The sequence below is a fragment of the Mauremys reevesii genome, linkage group 2 (genome assembly GCF_016161935.1).
Source record: "Mauremys reevesii isolate NIE-2019 linkage group 2, ASM1616193v1, whole genome shotgun sequence".
NCBI classification, from domain to species: domain Eukaryota; kingdom Metazoa; phylum Chordata; order Testudines; family Geoemydidae; genus Mauremys; species Mauremys reevesii.
In genome coordinates this window covers 273,751,941-273,776,100 of record NC_052624.1, presented here as the reverse complement: position 1 = coordinate 273,776,100, position 24,160 = coordinate 273,751,941, and the positions used below count along the sequence as shown (strand labels likewise).

General features: G+C 41.1%; 1 protein-coding gene across 1 annotated transcript in view; it reads right to left on the bottom strand.

Moving 5' to 3' along the window:
* Positions 1–24,160, bottom strand: part of KHDRBS3 (KH RNA binding domain containing, signal transduction associated 3) — a 202,254-nt gene that overhangs the window by 73,217 nt on the left and 104,877 nt on the right. Inside the window, exon 5 of the mRNA XM_039527237.1 lies at positions 15,407–15,546. Within this exon, the coding sequence (XP_039383171.1) occupies positions 15,407–15,546 (140 nt within the window). The remainder of the gene's footprint in view (positions 1–15,406; positions 15,547–24,160) is intronic.

Genomic DNA, 24,160 nt, shown 5'->3' with positions numbered 1-24,160 from the left:
TTGGGCTTTGGAGGAGGGGGGGGGTGGGGGTGTGGGGGTGAGGGATGAGGGTCCCTGGGGGGGGGGGGGGGGGAGGGGCTCTGGGCTAGGGGCGGCGGAGGCCAGGCTCGGCGGCGCATGGCAAGGAAGCTGCAGGCCAAAGGACTGACACAGCAGCACAGGGACCTGGACACCCCAGCACACACCACAACTGGGCACCAGTTTGCCACCACCACACCTGACTCTGCAGTGACTGCTGTCTGTGCAGTCTACCTGGCCCTGCTGCCCCCCTGTCTGCACAGTGGTAATGTTGGCCCAGTCTGCAACGACAAATGCCCAATCACAACAGTCTTCTAACGAGCAGACACACTGAAAAACAGACGGAACAGTTAAGACAACAAACCGCTTTAATAATGTTAAATGTTATGGGGGTTGGGACTTGGATTTGGTGTTGGGTGTCTGTGAAGAGGAAGAACTGGGCAGAGGTGTGAGCGTACAGTGCGGTGTTCTTGCGCTTCTGCTGCGTGCAGTCTCAGTTCTCACGCCCCCCCCTACCTCCCCTTGGGGCGGTGCCAGGGGGTGGGGGACGTGGCGACGGTTCGCAGCAGGAGGCCTGCAGCGCAGGGCTCTCTCCTGCTTCCCCTCCCCTGCGGTGCCCAGAACGCTGCGCGCCGCGTCTCATTAGTCTTCATCCTCCCAAGCGCTCCTGCTGGCGCAGCCTGCTGCCACTGTCTCTCCTGCGCTCCCGTTCGATCGCCTCTGCTGAGCTGCTGCTGTCTCTCACTGTCTCTGCTCTGCTGCCTTCTCTCTTCGCTGGTAGGCCATCCAGCCAGCCTGTGGGTCAGTCCTAGTCTTTTTTTTTTCTTTACTGTTGCCTGCCCTGTGGCCTAGATGTAGATGAGCAGTGAAAGAAAGAGGAATGAGGATGTTTGGTGAAAGTAGGCAAGAGATTTGAACAAAGTCAGCATAGTTGAACAGTGTGCTCACAGAGTCTAGTGTTCGAAGGTGAACAAGAGGATACAGGGCACTTAGTCTGACAGCCTTTCAGGGCCCTTACAGAGAGAATCGCTTGGCAGTGTTCGGAGTTGCAGTCCTGAGGCGCCAGTGGTTGCGAGCTTGCAGCTGAGCTCGCAGCCAGTCCTGTCCTAGCCCCCTTACAGTAGAGTCTTTAACAGTTAATGGATAGCTGTGCCCTCCCGCAAAGGCAATAAAAGAAGCAAGGAAAGTTTTCCAGCCCCTCCCCTCAGTGCAGTCCCAGATCACTGTATGCACTTCCTCTGCAGCCTCCAGAACGCTGTAAGTAGTGGCTGTTAATGCAGGGTCATTCTTCCATTAAATAAAAGTCTAGCAGTCACAATTAGACACAGCACAGTAAGAGCCTCACAGAGATTACCCAGAGCAGGCGATGCTGAGAATGACATGCATGCTAGGGTCAGCGAGACAGAGAGACCGATGCTAAGCTGCACAGAGGGGGACCATGCTAGGGATAGCCCCAGGAGGTGGATCGGCCACTGGGCTGAGACCTGCTTTCCTGTCTGTGGATTTTTGTGAGCACCCCCAGAGACGGAGACTCTCAGTTTTATTCTCCCCCAGAGGATTATGCTTTTTTTTTTTTTTCCTGAGAGCTTTTTTTTATAGTTTGATTTGTAATTTTATGTTTTTATATTAGTTTTATATTTTTTTTTTTTAAAAATTTATTTTTATTTTTTTTATTTTTTATTTTTTATTTTTTTTACCTGTTTTCCTTTCTAAATGTTGGTTGACTTATTAAGGGATCTCTGTGAGGGTCTTCCCTGGGATGAGGGTGGGAGTAGGGACTGGAGGGTGAGGAAGAGGGATCTGATGCTCCAGAAGGCCTCCAGGGAGCTGCCCAAATGCGGAGTGGGTTCGCTGTCGCTCCAGCACCCTCCCCATTCCATCCCTCATTCCACGCCCCAGAGAACCCATTACCCTCACTCCGTCCTGCACCACTATTCCATCCGGGGGGCACCGGCAGATGGCAGGAGCGCCAGTGGCAGACCCACCTAGAATGGCATGTCTGGGCTTCTGGCTTTTCGGTTCGGTCGCACCCTGACTTGCTTTTTGCCCGCTTTTCTCTTCATCTTTTCGTTTTCACTTTGATCATTTCCTGGCGCTTTGCTGGATCTTTGCACTTCCATTTCTGTTCATCACCGCTTCCAAGAGCTCTCCGCCTGCATTCCGCCTCTGGAGTCTGGAGACAGGCTCTCGCCCCATGCAGGGCCCCACACCATCTGCTGATTGTCTGTCCATGCTGGGGACCTCTTTCCTTCTTCAGTCTGGGGACTCTTGCCTCGACTCTGCTGAGGACAGAATGCTCAAAGTCAGGTGTCATTTCAATTTCTCGTCAGATTCAAAGTGCCCAGACAAGCAAATGAACAGAGAGAGCGGGTCATTTCTTGTGTGGTGAGCCAGAGAATGGGCAGCTCTGGTCCACCAGCCCGGAAGCAAGTGAGCCATGTCGACTTGGTGAGCTAGCCATGTACCTGCTACGAGGCACCAAGCCTAATTTGAGCTAGCCATGTCGATTTAGCGCTGCTAGCCTGGAGTATGCGTTACTCACCTTACAAATTTGATAAATAAATTCAAGGCAAAATTAATTAAAATTAACTATTTGTATACTTATTGCTTTTTCCCCCACTGTTTGTACGAAGAGTATTTCTAACACTTTGAAAGACATTCTGAGTAAATATAGTCTCTCTCTCAGCACCATGTTACACTGTTTACTAGGGTTAGAGATGAAATAAAATTAGGTCCATCTCAGTCTCTGTTTCATCAGCTGAAAAGAGTATTTTCATTGCCGTGGAGCAGCAAAAAAGGGGAAAGATGCACTTTTGTTCCCATTCTTCTCAGCTTCTTTATGCACTAGAGGATAAACTGATTTGTCTGAAGTATTTGCTTCTCACCAATGAGATTTTTCCATGCATTTAAGATTACCTTCATCTTTTTCTCCTGTTTTATTTAGTCTCTTGGACGAATTTAGCCCTTTTCTAATTGGGGCAGATAGCTTTGGTAACTACTCTGATTTTCTTGAAACACTTTATTTGATAGGATCAATTCATGATATGTATTGCTCTTCCTTTTTTAAATCTGCACTGTCTCTTTTTAGAAACTGTTCTCAGCAAGAATCTGCCACTAGGAACATATAGACTGGATAAAGAATATTCTACCCATACAATGAGGGAAATGAAATTAATAAATTCAACCTAAACATCCCCTTCTGTTTCAACTGGCTGCAATAGATGCAAACTGTCTACTTAGGAGGGAAAGTCCAAATTTTTACAATTTACTTCTTCTGTACCACAGAAAAATCCATTTATTCCAATGAATTAAAAGTATACCCTATTTATCCCCCTTCAAATATCCCTATTAATAGTTCTCAATTGTTGACACCTATTACTATGTACTATTTACTTCCAGGCCTAAACTGTTGCGCATTACTGAACCGTACGGTTAAACCATTATAGATTAAATTTATAACTGAGATCTCAGAACAGCATCTCCTGATATCACAAGATGCTATTTTCATGAGAAATAATAGCAAAGATGCACTAACTTTTAATATAACCATTGAAATCCCATTGTGGGAATAAAATATGGACAGCCATTGTTAAACTATTACCAGCTGCCACGGCATTATTACAAACAGCTTTAAGCCAGAAGTTTTGTCAATGTGTTCTATTTAATATTATGAATTATATTCATAATAGTCAAACCTTGTTTAATTAATTCAAAGAGGCATATTCGCTCCCAGAGCACTAAGAGGGATAAATCCTTCCCTGCATAATTTCTAATGCATGTCAGTTCAAATGAGTCTAAGATTATCTGGCACCCAGGGGCTCTTCAAATAGTTCCTTATCCAATTAATGCCCATAGTTCAAAACATCCAATCCTACCAAGCCATTCTACCTTGCCCACACTCTGGAATTGCTGCCACTTGTGCAGTTTCTAGCTGAAAATCAGTATGTCTTACATGTTCATGTTACAAGGGTGTTCACGCCCGATACATGGAAATGGTAAATTCTCCATGTCTTGACATCTTTAAATTAAGAATAAATGCCTTTCTGGAAAAAGATATGCTTTAGTCAAATAAAATATTGAGCTCAATACAGGGGTAACTGAGTGAAATGTAATGGCTTGGGATTTACAGAAGGTCAGACTACATGATCTAATGGTCTATTCTGATGATATACTCTGTGATCTATATGTAGAGTCCTCTCACAGCTCCGGATATCTCTAATTTATCATCTTCAAGAAGCACAGCACATTCTTCAGATGTCGTTTTCAACTGTGCTCTCAGATTTCAAAAAGAAACACAGCCACCTTACTGTTAGTAGCCAAAACTTCTGGGGCCACAATCTACCAGAAGCCCGCTGAAGAAAGAGAGACTTACCACACCTAGGGGACAATTCGCTTGAGTTCCTTTTTTGTGTTTGTTGACAACACTTAAACATCATTTATATAACAGACAATTCTAAATACTTATAACCAGCCTGTTAACTAAACTTACTAACAACATTTGTTTAATTTCTGAGGAGTCTTGCATTGTTGCTTGGACTTGTGGGTCTCCTTTGAAATATCAGTACTACTGTCAGTGGGCAGTGAGTCCATTTGCTCCGGCAGTGTTATGTCCTGGGGACAGATGTCAGAGACCAGAGGCCAAGTGATGGGAAAGGCCTGGGATGGTCCCTAGGGCCAATCTGGGCAACGAAAATGGTGTGAAAACTCCTTAGACATTTTGTGTTTACCTAAACCAAGGAAGGAGATTCACCCCTCTTTCTGAAACAATCTAGTTGATCGGACTTATTCAATCATTTTCAGGTAAAATTTAAGGGCTCAGACCAGCTGAGATGAATGCAGGATCATTTCTTTGTCACATTTTGGTTTGAGGCAGGAAAAAGCCAGGGATACTACTTGATTAATGTGAAGGCTAGAAGTTTTCCTTGGAACAAACTTTAGGCAGAAATCTCAGGACCACTTTGTCAAGGTGAAAGTAAATTAATGGAAATTGGCAATAAACAGTTGATTTCTCCTACTATTTCTAGTAGAGGTAACTCCAATGAAAAAATGCCAACACGGATGAAAGAAAATTTAAGGTAGCAGTTATCAAGTTTCATAATTCTTAAAGACATTCTTCTGCTGTGTTTTTTTAACCTAAGAAATATTAGAAATACTCCCAGATATTTTCTGGATAAACTCTTTTATATCTCAGAGCAAGCTTACTGTAAGTTATCTGATCTTATCTTACAGGGAAGAGGTGTTCAATATACTCAGCAGCCTCCTTTACTGAAACTCTCAGTTACTGAAGTTAAAGAATTGCTAACGTTTCATTTAGTGAAATTAAATATCTCTTCCCCACAAATTCCATCTCATCCCTTGTTGCAGAAGGTTGGTGGTGAGGCACGAGACTGGCGCTCGGGGGAGATGAGTTCTGATACAAATTTTCAGAATTCCTTTGGGCAAGTGGTTTGATTTCTCTCTGCCTCAGTTCCCTATCTACAAAATAGGAATAAAAAAGCCTTAACTCACAGGCATTTTGTGAAAATAAATGAATAAATTGAGAGTGGTGATGGATGCAATTGTTTGACTTTCTCCAATCATCACAGACTTCCTGGACAGATAAGACTTTACTATCTCATAAATGTAAACTTTCAGGGGAAAATCATAACATGGTTTAAAAGAAGTCCCATTTACATCAAAGAAGCACAGGCTTCTCACCTGGGCACTCACCACTGTACAGAAACAGGACCCAGCATACATAGAAGAGGACGACGATGGGTACTTGGACCCAGGAGGCAGCATCCTGGAGCTGCCAGTTCAGTCTGGGGGAGGCACTGAGTGAACTGGCATAGCTTTGGAAGGACAGAATATCCCTCCCCCAAGACAGGCTGGAAATAAGCAGGATGATGTACGAATGTGAGGATGATGAAATATTTTATGTTTTAACTATATACACTGGGTATTGCTTGGCAGAAAAGGAAGACTGAAGAAGTGACTTTACATTTGGATTTAAAAAAATGTTATGGTTTTGACCTTTGTGCTTAGACTGAGTGTGTGAGAGGTGGAGACAGGAGAGGCACAGGTTCAGACTTTCCTGAAGGCCTTGTAAGTAGGCTCCCTGGTCCAGTACTAGAAGGTAAAATTTTAGAGAGCACGCTGTCAGGCAGGTAAGGAAACCAGTGACAGGAACAGGAGCATCCTTGGAAAAATGCCAGATGGTGGAACAGCAAGGAGTGTTCCATGTGAAAGGTTTTACTTTTTATGGGGGGATCCTGTCAGCAGTTTGTGTGGACGTTCTCTGTTTACTTGAAGGTGATGGTACCACACTTCACTAGACTTAGCAGCTGATTGCATGTTGAACTGGAGGTCTCGTCTCACATAATTCAGGCACAAAATATTCCATAGCTGGACGCAGGCAAATGTAGAAATTAGCTGGCAAAAACCCTCTTAATTCAACATTTTACATTTTGTTTCTTCCATCTGCTGAACTAAAAAGAAGGTTCTTTGGAGGAAGGCTATACAATAGCTCCTTTCTGATGTGGAATGGATACTGGTTCTCCTACCGTTAGGAGCAGCAATCCCTTTTGGAAAGAGACTTTTCTTCTTTGGTCATCTCCTTGTCAATCATAGGTGGAAGCATCTCCCTTAGTAAAGATTGTGTGACTTATTCATGGTAAAAATACCATGAACCATATCACTGCCCCCAATACCTACACAGCCCAATGGTACAATTACATGACAATAGTATTTTCAAATATAGAACTCTTTTCCTACAACCCTTATATACATGAATATAGCACTTTGTAATACTTTTTATCAACTTGTATACCTAAATAACATTCATTTTTATAAGTGTACAATATATCTTTAGTGATTTATACTTACATGATAGATTCCGTTTTTTTAAAAATGGTATGGCTTTAGTGATTTCCTTTCTAAAAAAACGTTTCCCTTCCATAGGCACAGATACAAATCTTATTTTTGTAGTAGGTCTGAAACTGAACCTCAGAGAAATGTAACTATAGAGGTGGCATTTAGTAAATATATTAATATTTAATTCTCTCATCACATTTCTACAGCAACATTGATATCTTAGCACCTTGCTATCCACGTGCCAAAAACAAGTAAGTAATTAGCACCTCTGCCTTCTCATTTTGTTTTGTTTTGTTTTAAATACATGTCATTGCTGGAATAAAAACTATCAAAAAGGCGGCCTTCATTTTGAGCTGAACACAGTTAGGCTCATACTCAATCCCTCATCCTCTGGTAACTGCAATAAAGCCTTAGAGAACACACTGTCTTACAGCTCCTGAATCTTATCTCTCAAGCTTCAACATCCCTATGGAGTACACTGCCTCAGTGGATTGTGGACAAAAAGGCAGTCTTTATAATTTCCAATTAATTCAGAATATTATAGATTAGGATTGGGAGTTTAAATTTGGTCTGAAAATTAATGAGGAATTTGTGAGCACATTATAGGAGTGACAAGATCCTATGTCAATTATGACTGAGGCAGGCTGCAGCATTCTAAACTAGCTGTAGAATTTGTGTGACTGTTATATTTAGCCCCAGACCGAGTTGCAATAATGAAGCCTTGAGGACCCCAGCCTGCACACAAAGGTAAGTAACAGGGTTTTAACATGATATATGAATAGAGCTTCTGATCTATATTAATTGGAAACTTGTGTCATTTTCCCAAATAAGCTATCCCAAAACATAAGGAGACTATAAGGAGGGCTAAGAAAAGGCATTATATGGGGTGAAAAGATTTGATAATAGCTGCATTCTTAGATGCCACAATTCTAGGAATTTTCTGTAGTAGGACCAACATAACTCCTGCAAGCACATAATTCCATCAAGGAATTGGAGCCACTGAATTGTAGGTGGATAATTTTGGAGATTTTCTATATGATATTAATACTCCAAAGGAGGAAAAAAGGTATAAAAATTGGAAGTCACAATGTTTCTTCCTATACCATAATTGCACAAAAGTTACTGTATGCTCGTCCACCTTTAAGGAAGTAGTTGAAATGACGACTTATATTTTCCAGGGGAATATTAGTCAGAATAGTTTCTTGTGGTCTTGTATGAGATCCTCAAAACCCAATTAAATATTCTACTGTAACTCCCATCAATTGCTTGCATGAATTCCTGAAGTATTACAATTTTGACTGCAAATTTGATCAAAATAAGTAGAAAGAAACCAAATGGCTAAATGGATTAGCATTGGTGGGTACAAGCATTCAACGTAGGTGAAATTACTCAACCCCACCGGAAAACCAGGTGAGTCACAAAAACAATTCCCTTAGCAACAATGTCAAGAGCTTTAAAAAAAAAAAGAATCAGGGCAACAGGTAAATTAAGAACATAAGAATGGCTGTACCGGGTCAGACCAAAGGTCCGTCTAGCCCAGTATCTGTCTACCGACAGTGGCCAATGCCAGGTGCCCCAGAGGGAGTGAACCTAACAGGCAATGATCAAATGATCTCTCTCCTGCCATCCATCTCCATCCTCTGCCGAACAGAGGCTAGGGACACCATTCTTTACCCATCCTGGCTAATAGCCATTTATGGACTTAGCCACCATGAATTTATCCAGTTCCCTTTTAAACATTGTTATGGTCCTAGCCTTCACAACCTCCTCAGGTAAGGAGTTCCACTCACTCAGGTAAATTGAGGAGTAGTGTCCAGTAAAGTTATATTTTTCCCATATTTTTGGGGTAGGAAATTCATCAGCAAGCTGTTTAATTCTGAAGAGTCATGTTTTAAGTTTAAAATAAGCTAATTACTTTACACTTGGGGAAAAAAAAAATGCGGTTTTCAGGTTTGCAAGAGGCCCTTGGAGAGAGACACTAGCTAGAGTCCATGAGACTATCAACATTACTCACTACACACTTACAAAAATTGTATCTGCAATTTATATGATCATTGACAATGCATGCATTTTTAAATAAGAAGATACCGAAAATCATATTGATTCCAAGGGAGATGTTACAATTAGAGCCTGCGCAGATAGAAAATTTGTATTCACATCTGAGCCGCAAAAATGATCTGTGGATATCTGCAGATGTACAGGGCTTTAAATATAAAATTTGGATCCACATCCATCTGCAATCTGCAAAAATGGTCCGCTGATATCTGCATCTGTGGATATCTGCAGATATAAAGCAGACATCTGAGGATTTGCAGGGCTCTAGTTACAATCACGTGAATTAATACAACTGTAGGGAGGTGACACTGGCCCACTCACTGTTGAATAATTTTTAAATTTTAGAGCGTGTTGGGTTCCTGCAGGTGAGTAGGTGTGGGGATAGAGGAAGGGAAGGAACAGCAGCATGGGAGATGGAAGAAGCTGAAGTAGCATCACAGTAGGAGAACGGCTGGATCTACATGCTAGCTAGTAGCATGTTAAAGTTAAACCGTTAAGATTCTTCTTCCCTCCTCTTCCCCAAAGAAATGACAGCTGAGACACCCACGATGACAGAGTCCCTTTGTCCCTTCCTTTCTGATGCATACTCAGAATAGATGTATAATATCTAAAGGGTAAGAGATGTTTAGCAATGTAAGCCCCACCACTTTGTAGTACTGCTTCTTTCCTCCTGTCATTACCAGGTAGGCAGAGAAACAAGGGGGGGACGGGGACAAGAAAAAGGAATTAGCACTAGATTCAAGATCAACGGAAGGAAGGAAAGTGAATACCTAAAAGCTCAAGTTGGGAAGGAAGGAAAACTCTTCTGTGACAATTAAGTCTTATTTTCTATTTCCTCTTTTTCTCCCTCAGGAGTAGGCAAACTTTCTGTACAAAGCCACAATAGGGAGGGAGGGATCTCCTTTTTTCATATATTATCTATCTGTCTGTCTGCACACACACACACACACACACACACACACACAGTATAAAAACTTATATAGAATACACAAGAACAGAGGCAATATGACTGGGAGAGTCCTAGTTCTAAGCAAAGGAATGCTCTATGAAAAAAGTACTCTTGTCAAGGAAGTTACTAGGAACTTAACTGACATACATTTATGACAATCTAATGTTTGGCAATTTACAAAGGATAACAAATGTACTGATCTCTATATTCTGAAACTTCTGTATAAAGTGTATACTGGAATTTTATATATGTAAGAAAAGGCACTTTTGACAAGCTATATTGTCTGCCAGATTTAGAATATAAAATCCATAGGGAAAAAAATAGATCTTTCCCTGTGCAGCACTCAAGCACACAGTTGGCATCTAATAAATAAAAATGTGACCAATTACCAGGTACTGTACAACAGATATATATAAAGTACAGAAACTGAAAAAGACCAAGGTATTCTGTCATGTCCTTAAAATGAAACAGTGAATAAGGAGAGAGAATTCCACCATGTGGTGAAAATATAACAGGTGAAAACCCAATACTTTAACCTGTAAATAGGAAAATAAACATAAGCAAAGGAATTGAAAAAAAGATTCTGGGCAGAAAGGTGTTTGTTATATCATATTACATAAAGAGGTTACTGGGGTTTGAGATCTTACATTATATCCACAATGGATTTAAAAGTATTGGAATTGTAATCTTCATGTCATTTGAGGTATACGATTGATAGGTGTTTTTTTTTTTAAATCATTAACTTTTCTGCTTCTATGTTTTCTTAGAAATATCAGGAATGTAATTTTTTGTCTTCTCTGATTTTGTTGGAAGACTTCTGGGAGATCTCAGGGATGCTTGTTTGTTTGCATCATTATTTATGAGGCTGGATGTTAAAGCCTTTAACAAAGGCTTCCTTAAATCAAAATGTTAGCCATTTCAAGTTAAACAGGTAGGCACACTCTCTCACACGCACAGGGTTTTTAGAAAGTCTGAGTAAAAGTCTCTTGCCCTCACAATTGTTCAATTTACATTCTCTTGATTACTGATATATTACCATTTCATTGGTTCTCAAGCCATCAGATGAGACAAGACTTCAATTTTTAACATAAAAAACCCACAACTTTAAAACAACAAACAAAAAAAAGGAACTCATTTCAGGGCTCCTTTATATCATACATCAAACAGGGATCAGAAGACACAAACCCCATTTTTTTCCTTGGCAGATCACCTTTAAGTTGAACTCAAACTCACAGGTATCTAGCAGACATTTAAACAGAATTGCATGGCTGTTATAAGAATTAAAAAAGATTGGGTGATTGCAAATTGGAAAGGATAGAAGCTTACAGAAAAAATGGTAACTAAAGATCTCTTAAGATTCAATACAAAACCAGAAACAAATTAGTCCAAGTTAATGATCAAATTCTGTATCACAGAAAAAGGTGTTCTAAGGTAAATGAAAAATTTCTCTCTAAATATTAGTAGAGTAGAAAAGTACATGACAGAACCAAAAGTCTTTGTGACGAGAACTAAGTTTAGCGTGCACTTGTTAGAGGTGTCACTGAGAAAGTGAGAAATGTAAAGACAGACCCTGAGAAGTATAAATCTAAGTTTTCTACAAATAACCGAAATGATGTTTGCAGGAATTAGCACACAAAAACCTTTCAGATGCAAATATAAGTGGATCTAAATCTGAACACTATGGAACACCCATCAATAGATCATATGGAGAAAAATTAGAGAAGCACATTAGCTGGAGAAAAAAAACAAAGATATAACCCAAACCAGGGGAAAATTCCTGACAACCAGAATAATATTGCAAGAAAGATCTACAGGATAACCAAGATGTTTGCAACTGGTACCTTAATTTTATAATAACAATTCAAATATATTTTATGGAAATAGAAATATCATTGTTAAGACTTCAGCAAAAACATGGGTTATCTAAGCCTTTATCAAAGGATTTTCATGCTAATACATTGATTGATTTATCTAAGATATACACTTAAAATATTGTAATGAAAATATTACGCATGCAAAATGGAGGGATGTAGAGGCTCCTTTCTTTAAAAAACAAAACAAAAAACAACCAAAAAAAGAATTAAGCACCATGGACTTCCTAATCTTGGTGAATAACATATACAATGCTAAGGAAGTGGGACGTCATGACAGTTTTATCACTGTTTGAATGATCTTAAAATTGAAAAGCAAAGTAGACCATATGTATCTTCCAATAGATAATTTAGGAAACTGTACAAAAGCAAATAATTCCTCCAATACAATAAGCCAGGACGGCAAAAAAAACCTATAATCTTGAAGGAACAAGGCTCTGATACAGAATATCACCATTCTAGATAATGTAAATGCTTAAAAATTGACAGACTCAATCTGCATTGTTAAATGAGATGAATAATTTGGTCATCTTTCCAGATTGTCTCAGTTCTCCAGACATTTTTCCTCCAAAAAACATCTGTTTTCGTGTGTTAGGTTAGCCTCAGGACTGTATTTTGAACTTAATTTTGAAGCTAACCTGTGAGTTAGAATTTAGTGTAAATAAAAATGACAGATCTGGTAGAAGGAAAATGGCTTAATTTACACAGTAGCAACAGTTTTCTCCATAGAAACTAAGATCTGTGTTATAACGTAAATGCCCTGCACTACTTTTTTTTACCCCCTCCATCACCCAACACACACTAGGGTTTCAAAGGACTTGGAGGAAAATATCCTGAGCTGTCACTTCTGTACTTCAAGAAATGGGTATGCAGAGGGTTGATAACAAAGGCATAAAACTGGTCTTGTAGCAGAGGAGAGCACTATAGAAGAGGAAGCATATTTCTCCCCTTTTCTCCATCTAACAAAAATGCTTGTTAAATACTCGAATTCAATCTGAAGGATTTGGACATGTGGCTTTTTTAGAAGTGAGAGATGGGTCCCAACCTAAACTCAAGCTTCAAAACACCTATGTGAACTTATATTTTTAGCTTCTGATCATGCCGAGTTATCACAATAATGTTAAAATTAAAAATGTAGTACATTGTAAAGTTTCCTAGTGCACTATAACATAATACTGTTTCAAACAACATTACTTTGAATCAGGATAGGGAACCTTTCATGCACACCATCAGGGCCTACTCAGATCAATTAATGTGTAACACATTAGTGTGGTTCCGAAATCAAACCCCCACATTCTGCAGTACAACTCAGTATACACAAATTACAAGTAACCATTTCCAGTGCTATACTGGCCTTCATTGGCTAAACACTTTTTATTTTGGATAACAGGCATTTTATTAGTAAAATGAAAAATCAGAAGTCCTATTTATAACTAAAACAAAACTTGATTGGTCCCTTATGTAACTGAACATCCAGGGTAACACTCCGTATTGCAGAGTTATCTTTTCTCAACACAGGCATCATGTCACCCTTGCTAAGAGTTCACAAGACATATGCTGGCTAATTCAAACCACAATGTGTGTATATCAACATGTGTAATCAGGAAGGCCAAAGCACAGTTGGAGTTGCAGTTAGCAAGAGATGTGAAGGATAACAAGAAGGGTTTCTACAGGTATGTTAGCAACAAGACGATCAGGGAAAGTGTGGGACCCTTACTGAATGGAGGAGGCAACCTAGTGACAGATTACTTGGAAAAAGCTGAAGCACTTAATGCTTTTTTTGCCTGAGTCTTCACAGATAAGGTCACCTCCCAGACTGCTGCACTGGGCAGCAAAGTATAAGGAGGAGGTGAGCAGCCCTCAGTGGTGAAAGAACAGGTTAAGGGCTATTTAGAAAAACTGGCAATGCACAAGTCCACGGGTCCGGATCTAATGCATCCAAGTGTGCTGAGGGAGTTGGCTTATGTGACTGCAGAGCCATTGGCCATTATCTCTGAAAACTTGTGGTGATCGGGGGAGGTCCAGGACAATTGGAAAAAGGCAAATATAGTGCCCATCTTTTAAAAAGGGAAGAAGGAGAATCTGAGGATTCTACAGACCAGTCAGCCTCATCTCAGTCCCTGGAAAATCATGGAGCAGGTCCTCAAAGAATCCATTTTGAAGCACTTGGAGGAGAGGAAGGTGATCGGGAACAGACAACATGGATTCACCAAGGACAAGTCATGCCTGACCAACCTGACTGCCTTCTATGATGAAAGAATTGGCTCTGTGGATATGGGGAAAGCAGTGGACGTGATATATCTTTACTTTAGCAAAGCTTTTGATATGGTCTCCTATGGTATTCTTGCCAGCAAGTTAAAAAAGTATGGTTTGGATGAATGGACTGTAAGGTGGATAGAAAGCTGGCTAATTTGTCGGGCTCAATGGGTAGTGATCAACGGCTCAATATCTAGTTGGCAGCCGGTATCAAGTGGAGTGCCCGAGGGATCAGTCCTGGGGCCGGTTTTGTTCAACATCTTCATTAATGATGTGGATGATGGGATGGATTGCACCTTCAGCAAGTTCACAGATGACACTAAACTGGGGGGGAGAGGAAGATATGCTGGAAGGTAGGGATACAGTCCAGAGGGACCTAGACAAGTTGGAGGATTGGGCCAAAAGAAATCTGATTAGGTTCAGCAAGGACAAGTGCAGAGTCCTGCACTTAGGACGGAAGAATCCCATGCACTGCTACAGGCTGGGGACCTACTGGCTAAGCGGCAGTTCTGCAGAAAAGGACCTGGGGATCATAGATGCCAACTCCGTGGGTGCTCCGGAGCTGGAGCACAGATGGAGAAAAATTAGTGGGTGCTCTACACCCACCAGCAGCCAAGCACCCCTCATCTCCCACCCCTCCTTCTCCTTTTCCTCCTCCTCCCGCACAGGTGAGGCCACATCTGGAGTATTGTGTCCAGTTTTGGGCCCACCTCTACAGAAAGGATGTGGACAAATTGGAGAGAATCCAGTGGAGGGTAATGAAAATGATTAGTGGGCTAGGACACATGACTTATGAGGAGAGGCTAAGGGAACTGGGCTTATTTAGTCTGCAAAAGAGAAGAGTGAGGGGGGATTTGATAGCTGCTTTCAACTACCTGAAAGGGGATTCCAAAGAGGATGGAGCTAGACTGTTCTCAGTGGTGGCAGATGACAAAACAAGGAACAATGGTCACAAGTTGCAGTGGGGGAGGTCTAGGTTGGATATTAGGAAAAACTATTTCACTAGGAGGGTGGTGAAGCACTGGAATGGGTTACCTAGGGAGATGGTGGAATCTCCTTCCTTAGATGTTTTTAAGGCCTGGCTTGACAAAGCCCTGGCTAGGATGATTTAGTTGGGGTTGGTCCTGCTTTGAGCAGGGGGTTGGACTAGATGACCTCCTGAGGTTTCTTCCAACCCTGATAGTCTATGATTCTATGAACCAATGTGAATCTTGCTGCAGAACCGAGACAATTTCCTCACATTTTGGTACCCATGTAAATAGAAATCATATGGTAAAGAGTTGCTTTGCCATTCTTGTTTTTCTTACATAATACCTTGCCATACGCTCTGGATAATCAGACTTGATTCAAGACTGAGCCGAAATGTACGTTTAAATAAAACGGTGCGGTATTTTGAGGTACCTACCTGGCCAAAGCAGGGACTGGTACTCCTCGTGCTCGTATTGGTGGTTTTCCACGTACAACTGGAACTTCTGCATTTTCTGAACCACCATTCAAATATGTTAATTCTTGAAGCTGTGCCTGTCTGATTTCATCATTGTAGTCCTAGACAGAAGGGAGGAGTAGAAATCTATTCAACCAACACAGGAAATACTTATCACAAGAACTGCTTCTAAAAAAGTATTTTTCATAATATTCTAGATGATTTTTGTTGAAAATCCTTTAGAAACAACAATACAGAAAAATGTGGCAATAGAAACTCCAATTTAACCTAAAATATGATTAGAACCTTCAAATAAAACATGATGTTTTTAATTATATTTTTGCTCAAATCCTGTTTTCCTCTCTGAGGTTGCCCATTACCTCCAGCATATTTTCCACACAAAAAAAAAAAAAAGGGTGCTGGGTTTACTGACTAGCGGAAACAAATTACCAAAACACTATATATGTCTCTTAACAATTTAGAATGAGTATCAGGCAAGATCTGATGGTGGAATCACATTCCACTACGAAGTGGTGAAAATCCCATCACTTCATTTCAGCTTCTCAGATCTGATGAATTTTCAGCCGAAAGCATTTTGACTGCAGGCCCATGTGCCACTGGGAGAAATCCTGTGCTAGTGGAGGGTAGATTAAATGACCTGCCCCAAAAGCTTATTTCCATCCTTACATTCTGATTCTATGAATTTCTTCCATATATATGAGTAATTTTATCCAAATAATAAACATAGTCAGTGCTGAAAATATTTTCCTTTGAAAAATCTAGAATAGACTTGTATAAGTAAACTGAGGACACACTAGATTTATTTGCTCTCCTCAACAGAGCTACTCACAGGAAGACTGCAGAATTCATAACAGTTATTTATACAGAGTTAGTAGAACATTTCTCAAACACATGCAGACCTTGAAATACTATAAGCTATCCTCCAAATCCTGTATGCTACATAGAATGAAACTGATGTTGTGAGCTAATGTGAACTCAGAGCTGAATTTCTTTATCATCAAATTCCATTTAGTATAAATGAGCCAAGGATTGCAGTTTTAGTGTAAACCAAGAAAAAGATTGTATTCAAAAGACTATTTTTAACAGGCTCCTCCATGTACCAGCAATAAGTGCTGGTTCTCACATCATTTCACTCTTGTTTAGTTCAAGAAACAACTACATTGTGTCTATGCCTTTTCCACCAAAGTGGAAGAGTTTTATTCAAACACTGTCAATAGTTACAATTCTAATTAAGGAAGATAGGAAATCTCTCTCATGATGGCAGTGGAATTTTATCCCATCTATCAATGTGAATGCAACCAAAGAAATATCAAATGTTGCCTCATGCACTTTGCTATGAAGCACAGAAATTGAACAAACAAAAGGATTCATGCCACTCTAAGGTTGCTGAGCTCTGTGCCTTTATCCTCACACACAACTATTTCAAATTTGATGACAATATATATCTCCAGATCAGTGGCACCGCTATGGGCACCCGCATGGCCCCACAATATGCCAATATTTTTATGGCCAACCTGGAACAACGCTTCCTCAGCTCCCATCCACTCACGCCCCTTCTCTACCTACGCTACATTGATGACATCTTCATCATCTGGACCCATGGGAAGGAGACTCTGAAAAAATCCACCGATTTCAACAGCTTCCACCCCACCATCAATCTCAGCCTGGACCAATCTACCGGGAGGTCCACTTCTAGACACCACACGGCAAAAATAGTGACGTCACATTAACACCACCCTATACCGAAAACCTACCGACCGCTATGCCTACCTTCATGCCTCCAGCTTCCATCCCGGGCATACCACAAGATCCATTGTCTACAGCCAAGCACTGAGGTACAACCGCATCTGCTCTAACCCCTCAGACAGAGACCAACACCTACAAAATCTCCATCAAGCATTCTCAAAACTACAGTACCTGCACGAGGAAATAAGGAAACAGATCAACACAGAGCCAGATGCGCAGAAGCCTCCTGCTGCAAGACAAACCCAAGAAAGAAACCAACAGGACTCCACTGGCCATCACATACCCTCCAACGCATCATCAGGGATCTACAACCCATCCTGGACAATGATTCCACACTTTCACAGGCCTTGGGTGGCAGGCCAGTCCTCGCCCACAGACAGCTTGCCAACCTGAAGCATTCTCACACAGTAAACTGCACCGCACCATAGTAACTCTAGCTCAGGAACCAATCCATGCAACAAACCTCGATGCCAACTCTGCCCACATATCTACACCAGCGACACCATCACAGAACCTACCCAGATCAGCCACACCCATCACGTTCATTTCACCTGCACGTCACCCAATGTAATATACGCCATCATATGCCAGCAATGCCCTCTGCTATGTACATCAGCCAAACTGGACAGTCTCTACGGAAAAGGATAAATGGACACAAATCAGATATTAGAATGGCAATATACAAAAAACCTGGAGGAGAACACTTCAACCCTGGCCACACAATAGCAGATCTTAAGGTGGCCATCCTGCAGCAAAAAAACTTCAGGACCAGACTTCAAAGAGAAACTGCTGAGCTTCAGTTCATCTGCAAATTTGACACCATCAGCTCAGGATTAAACAAAGACTGTGAATGGCTTGCCAACTACAGAACCAGTTTCTCCTCCCTTGGTTTTCACACCTCAACTGCTAGAACAGGGCCTCATCCTCCCTGATTGAACTAACCTCGTTATCTCTAGCTTGCTTCTTGCTTGCATATATACACCTGCCCTGGAAATTTCCACTACTTGCATCCGGCCAGTGTGGGTATTCACCCACTCATCAAAAAAAAAAATCTCTTAGTCTAAGGTGCCACAGGACTCTCTGCTGCTTTTTCTAAGAACACTGGCACTCATCTGTCAGACTTTGTGCCTCCCCTCAATTGTTAAGTTTTTTTTTTTTTAAACAAAAGGCTTGGATTTTCCCTCATACTTCATTCAAGAAGGCAGCCTTTCGGTTGAAACACAGGTACTAAACAGCAATGTTACCTGTTAAGCATCTCTGTATACCCTTGGGGTGTTAATTCAGAGAGGATAGGTTGCACTTCACTCTCCGTTCAAGCACGAAGGCTGCAACAACCAATCGGTAAGTAAGGCTAGGTCTACACTAGAGAGCTTACAGCGACGCAGCTGTACTGATGCAATAAGATCTCTCGCGTAGTCGCTCTATGCTGACGGGAGAGAGCAATCCTGTTGACATAATTAATCCACCCCCACAGAACGGCGACATAGCTCTCCCGCCGTTATAGCGCGGTGGACTCTAGTGCTTATGCCGATGTAATATATGCTGCTCAGGTGGGTAAAATATCCACACCCCTGAGACACAAAAGTTTTGCCAACGTAAGTGGTAGTGTAGACATAGTTAAAGACAAACCTTTTTGTGCCCTTTCATAGATGCCTTCTGTGAGATAGTTTTATTTCCAGGACCTTGTTCTTTGTAAAACAACTGCTTCAGTAAACTGTTAATACTTTAAACGTGTGTAAGCAGCAAAGATTTTACTGCAATAAGATCTTAGATTAATACTCACATTTCAATTATTTCCATGGGGTGAGCGGTGTTTCATTCTGATTGACAGAGTACAGAAAGACAATTTGAACATAACATGTCTATTTCTTCACCTAATGTATGCCAAGTCATGATGGATGGGAATTGTAGATAGGAATCCCTTAGCTACAAAATACCAAATTATACACAAGGTGGACAATGAAGAACATTAAGGAAGCACTGGATGAGCACAGTAAGTAGGATGCATTGGCCAAAGTCCCCCACTGAAGAAAGCAGAGGTGACTAGTCTGCAGAGTTTTAATTAAAAAAAAATGGAGCATTGTCAGGCAGGAAAATAAGTTATTTAGCAGGCCTTGATTTTTCAGCCATGGGAATAGCATCTCAAAAATCTCTTTCAATGGAAGTCTAATAAAACACAAAAGACTTATATGAAGGAAGCAGTACACATGAAGGTGTACCTTGCAAAGACAGGCATTTTGACAGACAGGCATCCCTGATGGAGGTCCTTCTACTCTTTAGTAAGACCTATCAAACTTGTTCCAAGTTTGTTCTCTGGGATGTAGCCATGTAGCTTCCAGATCATTATAAACACTCAACTATTTACAATAAAATACCAGAATACAGTCAACTGAGAGTACTTGCAAAAGCAAGGAGAGCAGTTCCAGTGACCGTCACAGGCAGTAAGAAGGAACTGAGGGGGCTCAGGGTCAGATGGGCCTTTTATACTGATACCAATGGCATGCGGCATGCAGCATGCAGCAGGAGAAGGTGCCTAGCTGCCCCCAACAGGTATTGTTGAGGGGAAATTTCCAGCCACTGTGAAGGGGGCACACGTTCACCAGTAGCGGACTGCACATGTACAATCACTCAAAGAGAACTTTAAATTTATGCTGCAAATAGAGAATAAAAAGTATCAGTAATATTTTTGTTCCAATGAAACTAATGGTACAAGAATGACCTCTCTGCTCTGTCAACCATGCTGCTCCCAAATACCTGTTTGCTTTGTGTAAGAAGAACAGTTAGTTGTGCAATTTGTGGTTAAATAATTTATCTTAGGAGCTTTCTTCTTCAAAAATCCTGTTCACTTCTTGTTTTATCAACTCTTCGGTGGTGTTGTATTTAAAAGTTACCTTGTCTACCACAATGTTTTATTTTTCAAAAGAGGAAAGAAAGAATAGGTGCTGCTCTTTCCTGCTGGTAAATACAGTAAATTAATGACTGGTCAATTTTTTTTCCTCAAACTAATCTCTGTATCTGTAGTGTAAACCAAGAAAAAGATTGCCCGCGGGCGGGTTGGGGGGAGGAGATGAGGCAGCATCAGTAGTCACCGAGCAGAGTCAGCCACGGAGGCAGTATCACTAGTCGCCGGGCAGTACGCTGCCAGCTCAGTCTGCTACAGGTGCCCCTGGGAGCCACGGAGTCAATGCTCAGGGAGGAGGGATGGAGGCAGGAACACTAGTCACTGGGCAGGGTAAGCCAAGATGGCTTGAGGGAGTGAGGGAAAAAGGCGGGAAATGGGCTGGGAGATGGCATCAGGCTCTCACGGCCACTGATAGTGCGAGGGAGCACGATGCTTCTGTCACCCCTGCCCAAATGCCGACTCCACGGCCAATGGGAGCTGCAGGGGGTGGTGCCTGTGGATGGAGGCAGTGTGCCTGTAGAGTTGCCTGGCCGCACCTTGCCTCCGCCAGCAATACCAGGAACAGGGAGCCACTTGCGGGGATGAGGAGCTGCCCCAGGTCCTGGAAAAAGGTGAAGAAGAAAGAGGTTCTTTCGAGCTGTTGCCACTGCAGGTCTCTGTAATGAAATGGGTCCCTACACAATTATCTGCTTTTACCCACTGTCACATGTTGGTAGGTATGTAGAACAGGGCTATCTCAGCAGGAGCACCAGGAGGCACTGGACCTGATGGGAGCATAATCCCAGCCACACAGGGTTAAAACACCCACAGCCCCATCCCTTCAGGGTAGTAGCCACGCTTCTCACCTCCTGCATCTGAGCAGTGGGCAGGCCATGAGCCTGCCTCCTCCTCAGCCCCTTTTGTGCCCAAGGAGGCCCAGCTCAGCAAGGCCCCACTGTCAGCGGAGCATGGAGTGTGGGAAAGTGGAGCAGGAACTGCATCATGGTAGGATGGTCTTAGTGAAGGTGCTTTGGTGTCCCTGACAGACCAGGTTTGTATTCTTGGCATTGCCTCTGCCATTGATTTCCTGTGTGACCTTGGGTAAGGCCTCAGTTCCCCAGCTGTCACAGGGATAATAGTAACCCATTGTGTAGTAATGAGGGCCATAAAGAAATATTTGGAAAGAGAATGAAAGTCTGATGCTAAAAAGAGATTCAAAAGGTGGGGAAGGAGAGGAGAATTTCTAGTACCTTCCCCTCTCACCCACACACACAGCTGAGCATCCATGTAGGGTCCGGGTGCAATCTGGCCCATAGTTTTTATTACTGCTGTACAGATCACAGAACTTTGATTTTCTGTGGACCCTGTAAAAAGTAGTTATTTTTAAAACGTACTCATAATTGAAAAGAATTTCCTCCATATTTAATAAGTTTATAAACAGTTTTTAGTAATTGCAAGCCCAATAAAATGCAGCGGGGGTACTTTTTATTTCATATGATGTTTTGATACCAACCAAACCCATGCACAGCTATAGCAGGCTTTAATCTATTGATCTACCTACCTATATATCCACACAACAATTTACTACACATGGGATACATAACATTTCTGAGTGCCATCAGCTTCAGTTAAAGTTAGTTAGCCCAGTCCTGAAAGGTCCCGAGTATTGTGAACTCACACTGCAGTCAATGGCTGTTGAGGGCCCTCAGAAGCTCATAGCAGCTGCTCAGAACCTTGCAATATCAGGGCTTAATTCTCTTTCCAGACATCTCCGTTAGTACTTGTATGCAACTCAGTAACACAGTATTTGAGTGCATCTTAAACAATGAATTTAGCCTCATGCAACCTTTTTGAGGTCTCCCTATGTCTGCCTCTCTGTATGCTATTATAGCCCAAATCTATAGCAAGGAGCAGCCATGGCAACAACTTACATGGCACTGTTTCTCATTTTCAGTCTTAGTTTCTCTTATTGTTTCTGGAACCTTTGATTTACCCCCCACCTTTTTTTTTTTTTTGGTTACTTATCCACTAGTGCTATATTATAGAAGCAGGACAGAACTAAAGCTAACTGCATTTATAATGAATTCCCAGCACCTGCAGTTTTGCACTTAACTTGTTTGGTGTATTTCCCCTACATTATGAAAGTAACTATTCCACAGTAAGGGCCAAAATCTGTCCTTAGATTTGTGTGTAGGCAGAATTGTACTTCAGCAACAGCTGTATGAAAAGGATGGTTGTAATAAAGAATAAATACAGAACACTGGAAAGTCTGATTAACATAGTGTTAAACTGTTTCATATTAAGATGACAGAAGACATGGGGATAGGGCATCCATTTCGGATGCCTGTTTCCTGTATGTATATATGTACACACTATGTTAGGTCAATCAATCCCACCACGACAAGTTTTCCCTTCTTAGGGTCTTTTACTAATATGGTACTTCCTGATCATAGCTTGTGAATACGGATCTACATTACATGAAATTGGTTCTGCCTTTTCTTAGTGGCATCCAAATGGTCTCCTTTTTATTTAACTCCTCAATTTCTCTTTTGTTTCCCCTACTGCAGATGATCATTACATTTAAAAATATATATATTCTAACAGGGATGTCACAAAAAAGACAGATATACTGAAAATGGGTTGCCAAACTCTAGGAAGATCTGTCAAAATACTTCTCATTTCTCCAAATATTTATAAAGAGTTCATGAAGTTTGGTGGGCTTCTTGAGCCCCTGCAAGAAATTATTCTCAAGGACCCAATCATGCAAAACTCTCAAAAAGGAATCTAAGAACAGGCCCTAATTATTATAAACCCTCAGTAACATACAGTATGTAGCATTCTTTATAAACATCTGAAAATATCCCACGAAAAGCTGTTGAAATACATTTTCAAACCATACTTTTCAGGATGCTGTTTTTCCTATAGCTCCTACTATTTTTCCACCATTGTTCAAATTTATGCTATTACAGTTTTCTAGTTAATTTAATATACTGATCCTACAGCCATTGAATTCAGTGAGTTTTGCCCTTAACATCAATGGATGCAGGATCAGGCATTTCACTGAATGTATCTGAACTGAGTTTCTGTGGTTTTTTTTAATAACTTAAAAATAACACTTGATAGGAACATGAAAATGTATATCCAAGAACAAGTTAAAAAGTAGTGACAACAATGCACTGGATATATGGTTTTAGGATAAATATTTAGTTAAATATCCCATCTTACAAAAAATATTGACTTCCATTTTTTAACAAAAAACCCATACTGGACTTTACAGAAAATAGAATATGCACTGATAAAACAGAATAAAAAAAAATAAAATGGTGGTATTCCATGTTTTTGCCTCACCATGTCAGACTGAGCTTTATCTTGAATGTTACTGAATTACCATTCCATACTACATGTGTCAGTAGCAGCATGATAGTAGAGTTTTGCTTCACTGATTAGAATAAAAGTAAAATAAGTTACTGTAGAATCTTGATGACACGTAACAAGAGGCTTTGTTATCCAATCAGACAAAGTGTTAGCTACGTTCAATCAATGTTGTGTGAGTTTTTTCCCTTCGTTCCAGTGGGGAAAAGAACCTGCACAACATGGTCTAACATAGTGTGTACATACATACATACAGGAAACAGGCATCAGAAATGGCTGCCCTATCCCCATGTCTTCTGTCATCTTAATATGAAACAGTTTAACACTCAAAAAGGAGGAAAATGATAAAAATGAGGAACAGACTCCCCAAATGATCGCTCCCTTCATCTCTACTCATGGCATCAGCACAACCTAAGGACAAGGAAATCAATACTAAACCAGAGGAGGGATCCTGGCTGAAAGGATTCCAGCCAATAAGACTGTTTAGCATGTTGTGAGAGAAATCTTTGATTTGAATTCACTTGCTTGTTAAGTTGGGCATTTTGTGTGTTCTTATCTTTTATTTCTTTGTATCCAATCCTGACTTGTTATTAATGAAACGACAGATTTTATATGAGTTTGTATTGTCCTGGAGGGTACTGGGCAGTACAAGACACACATTTCTGGGGGAAGTCTGGGACTGGAATTTGCTGGTGCTGCTCTGTAATGTAGTTGAT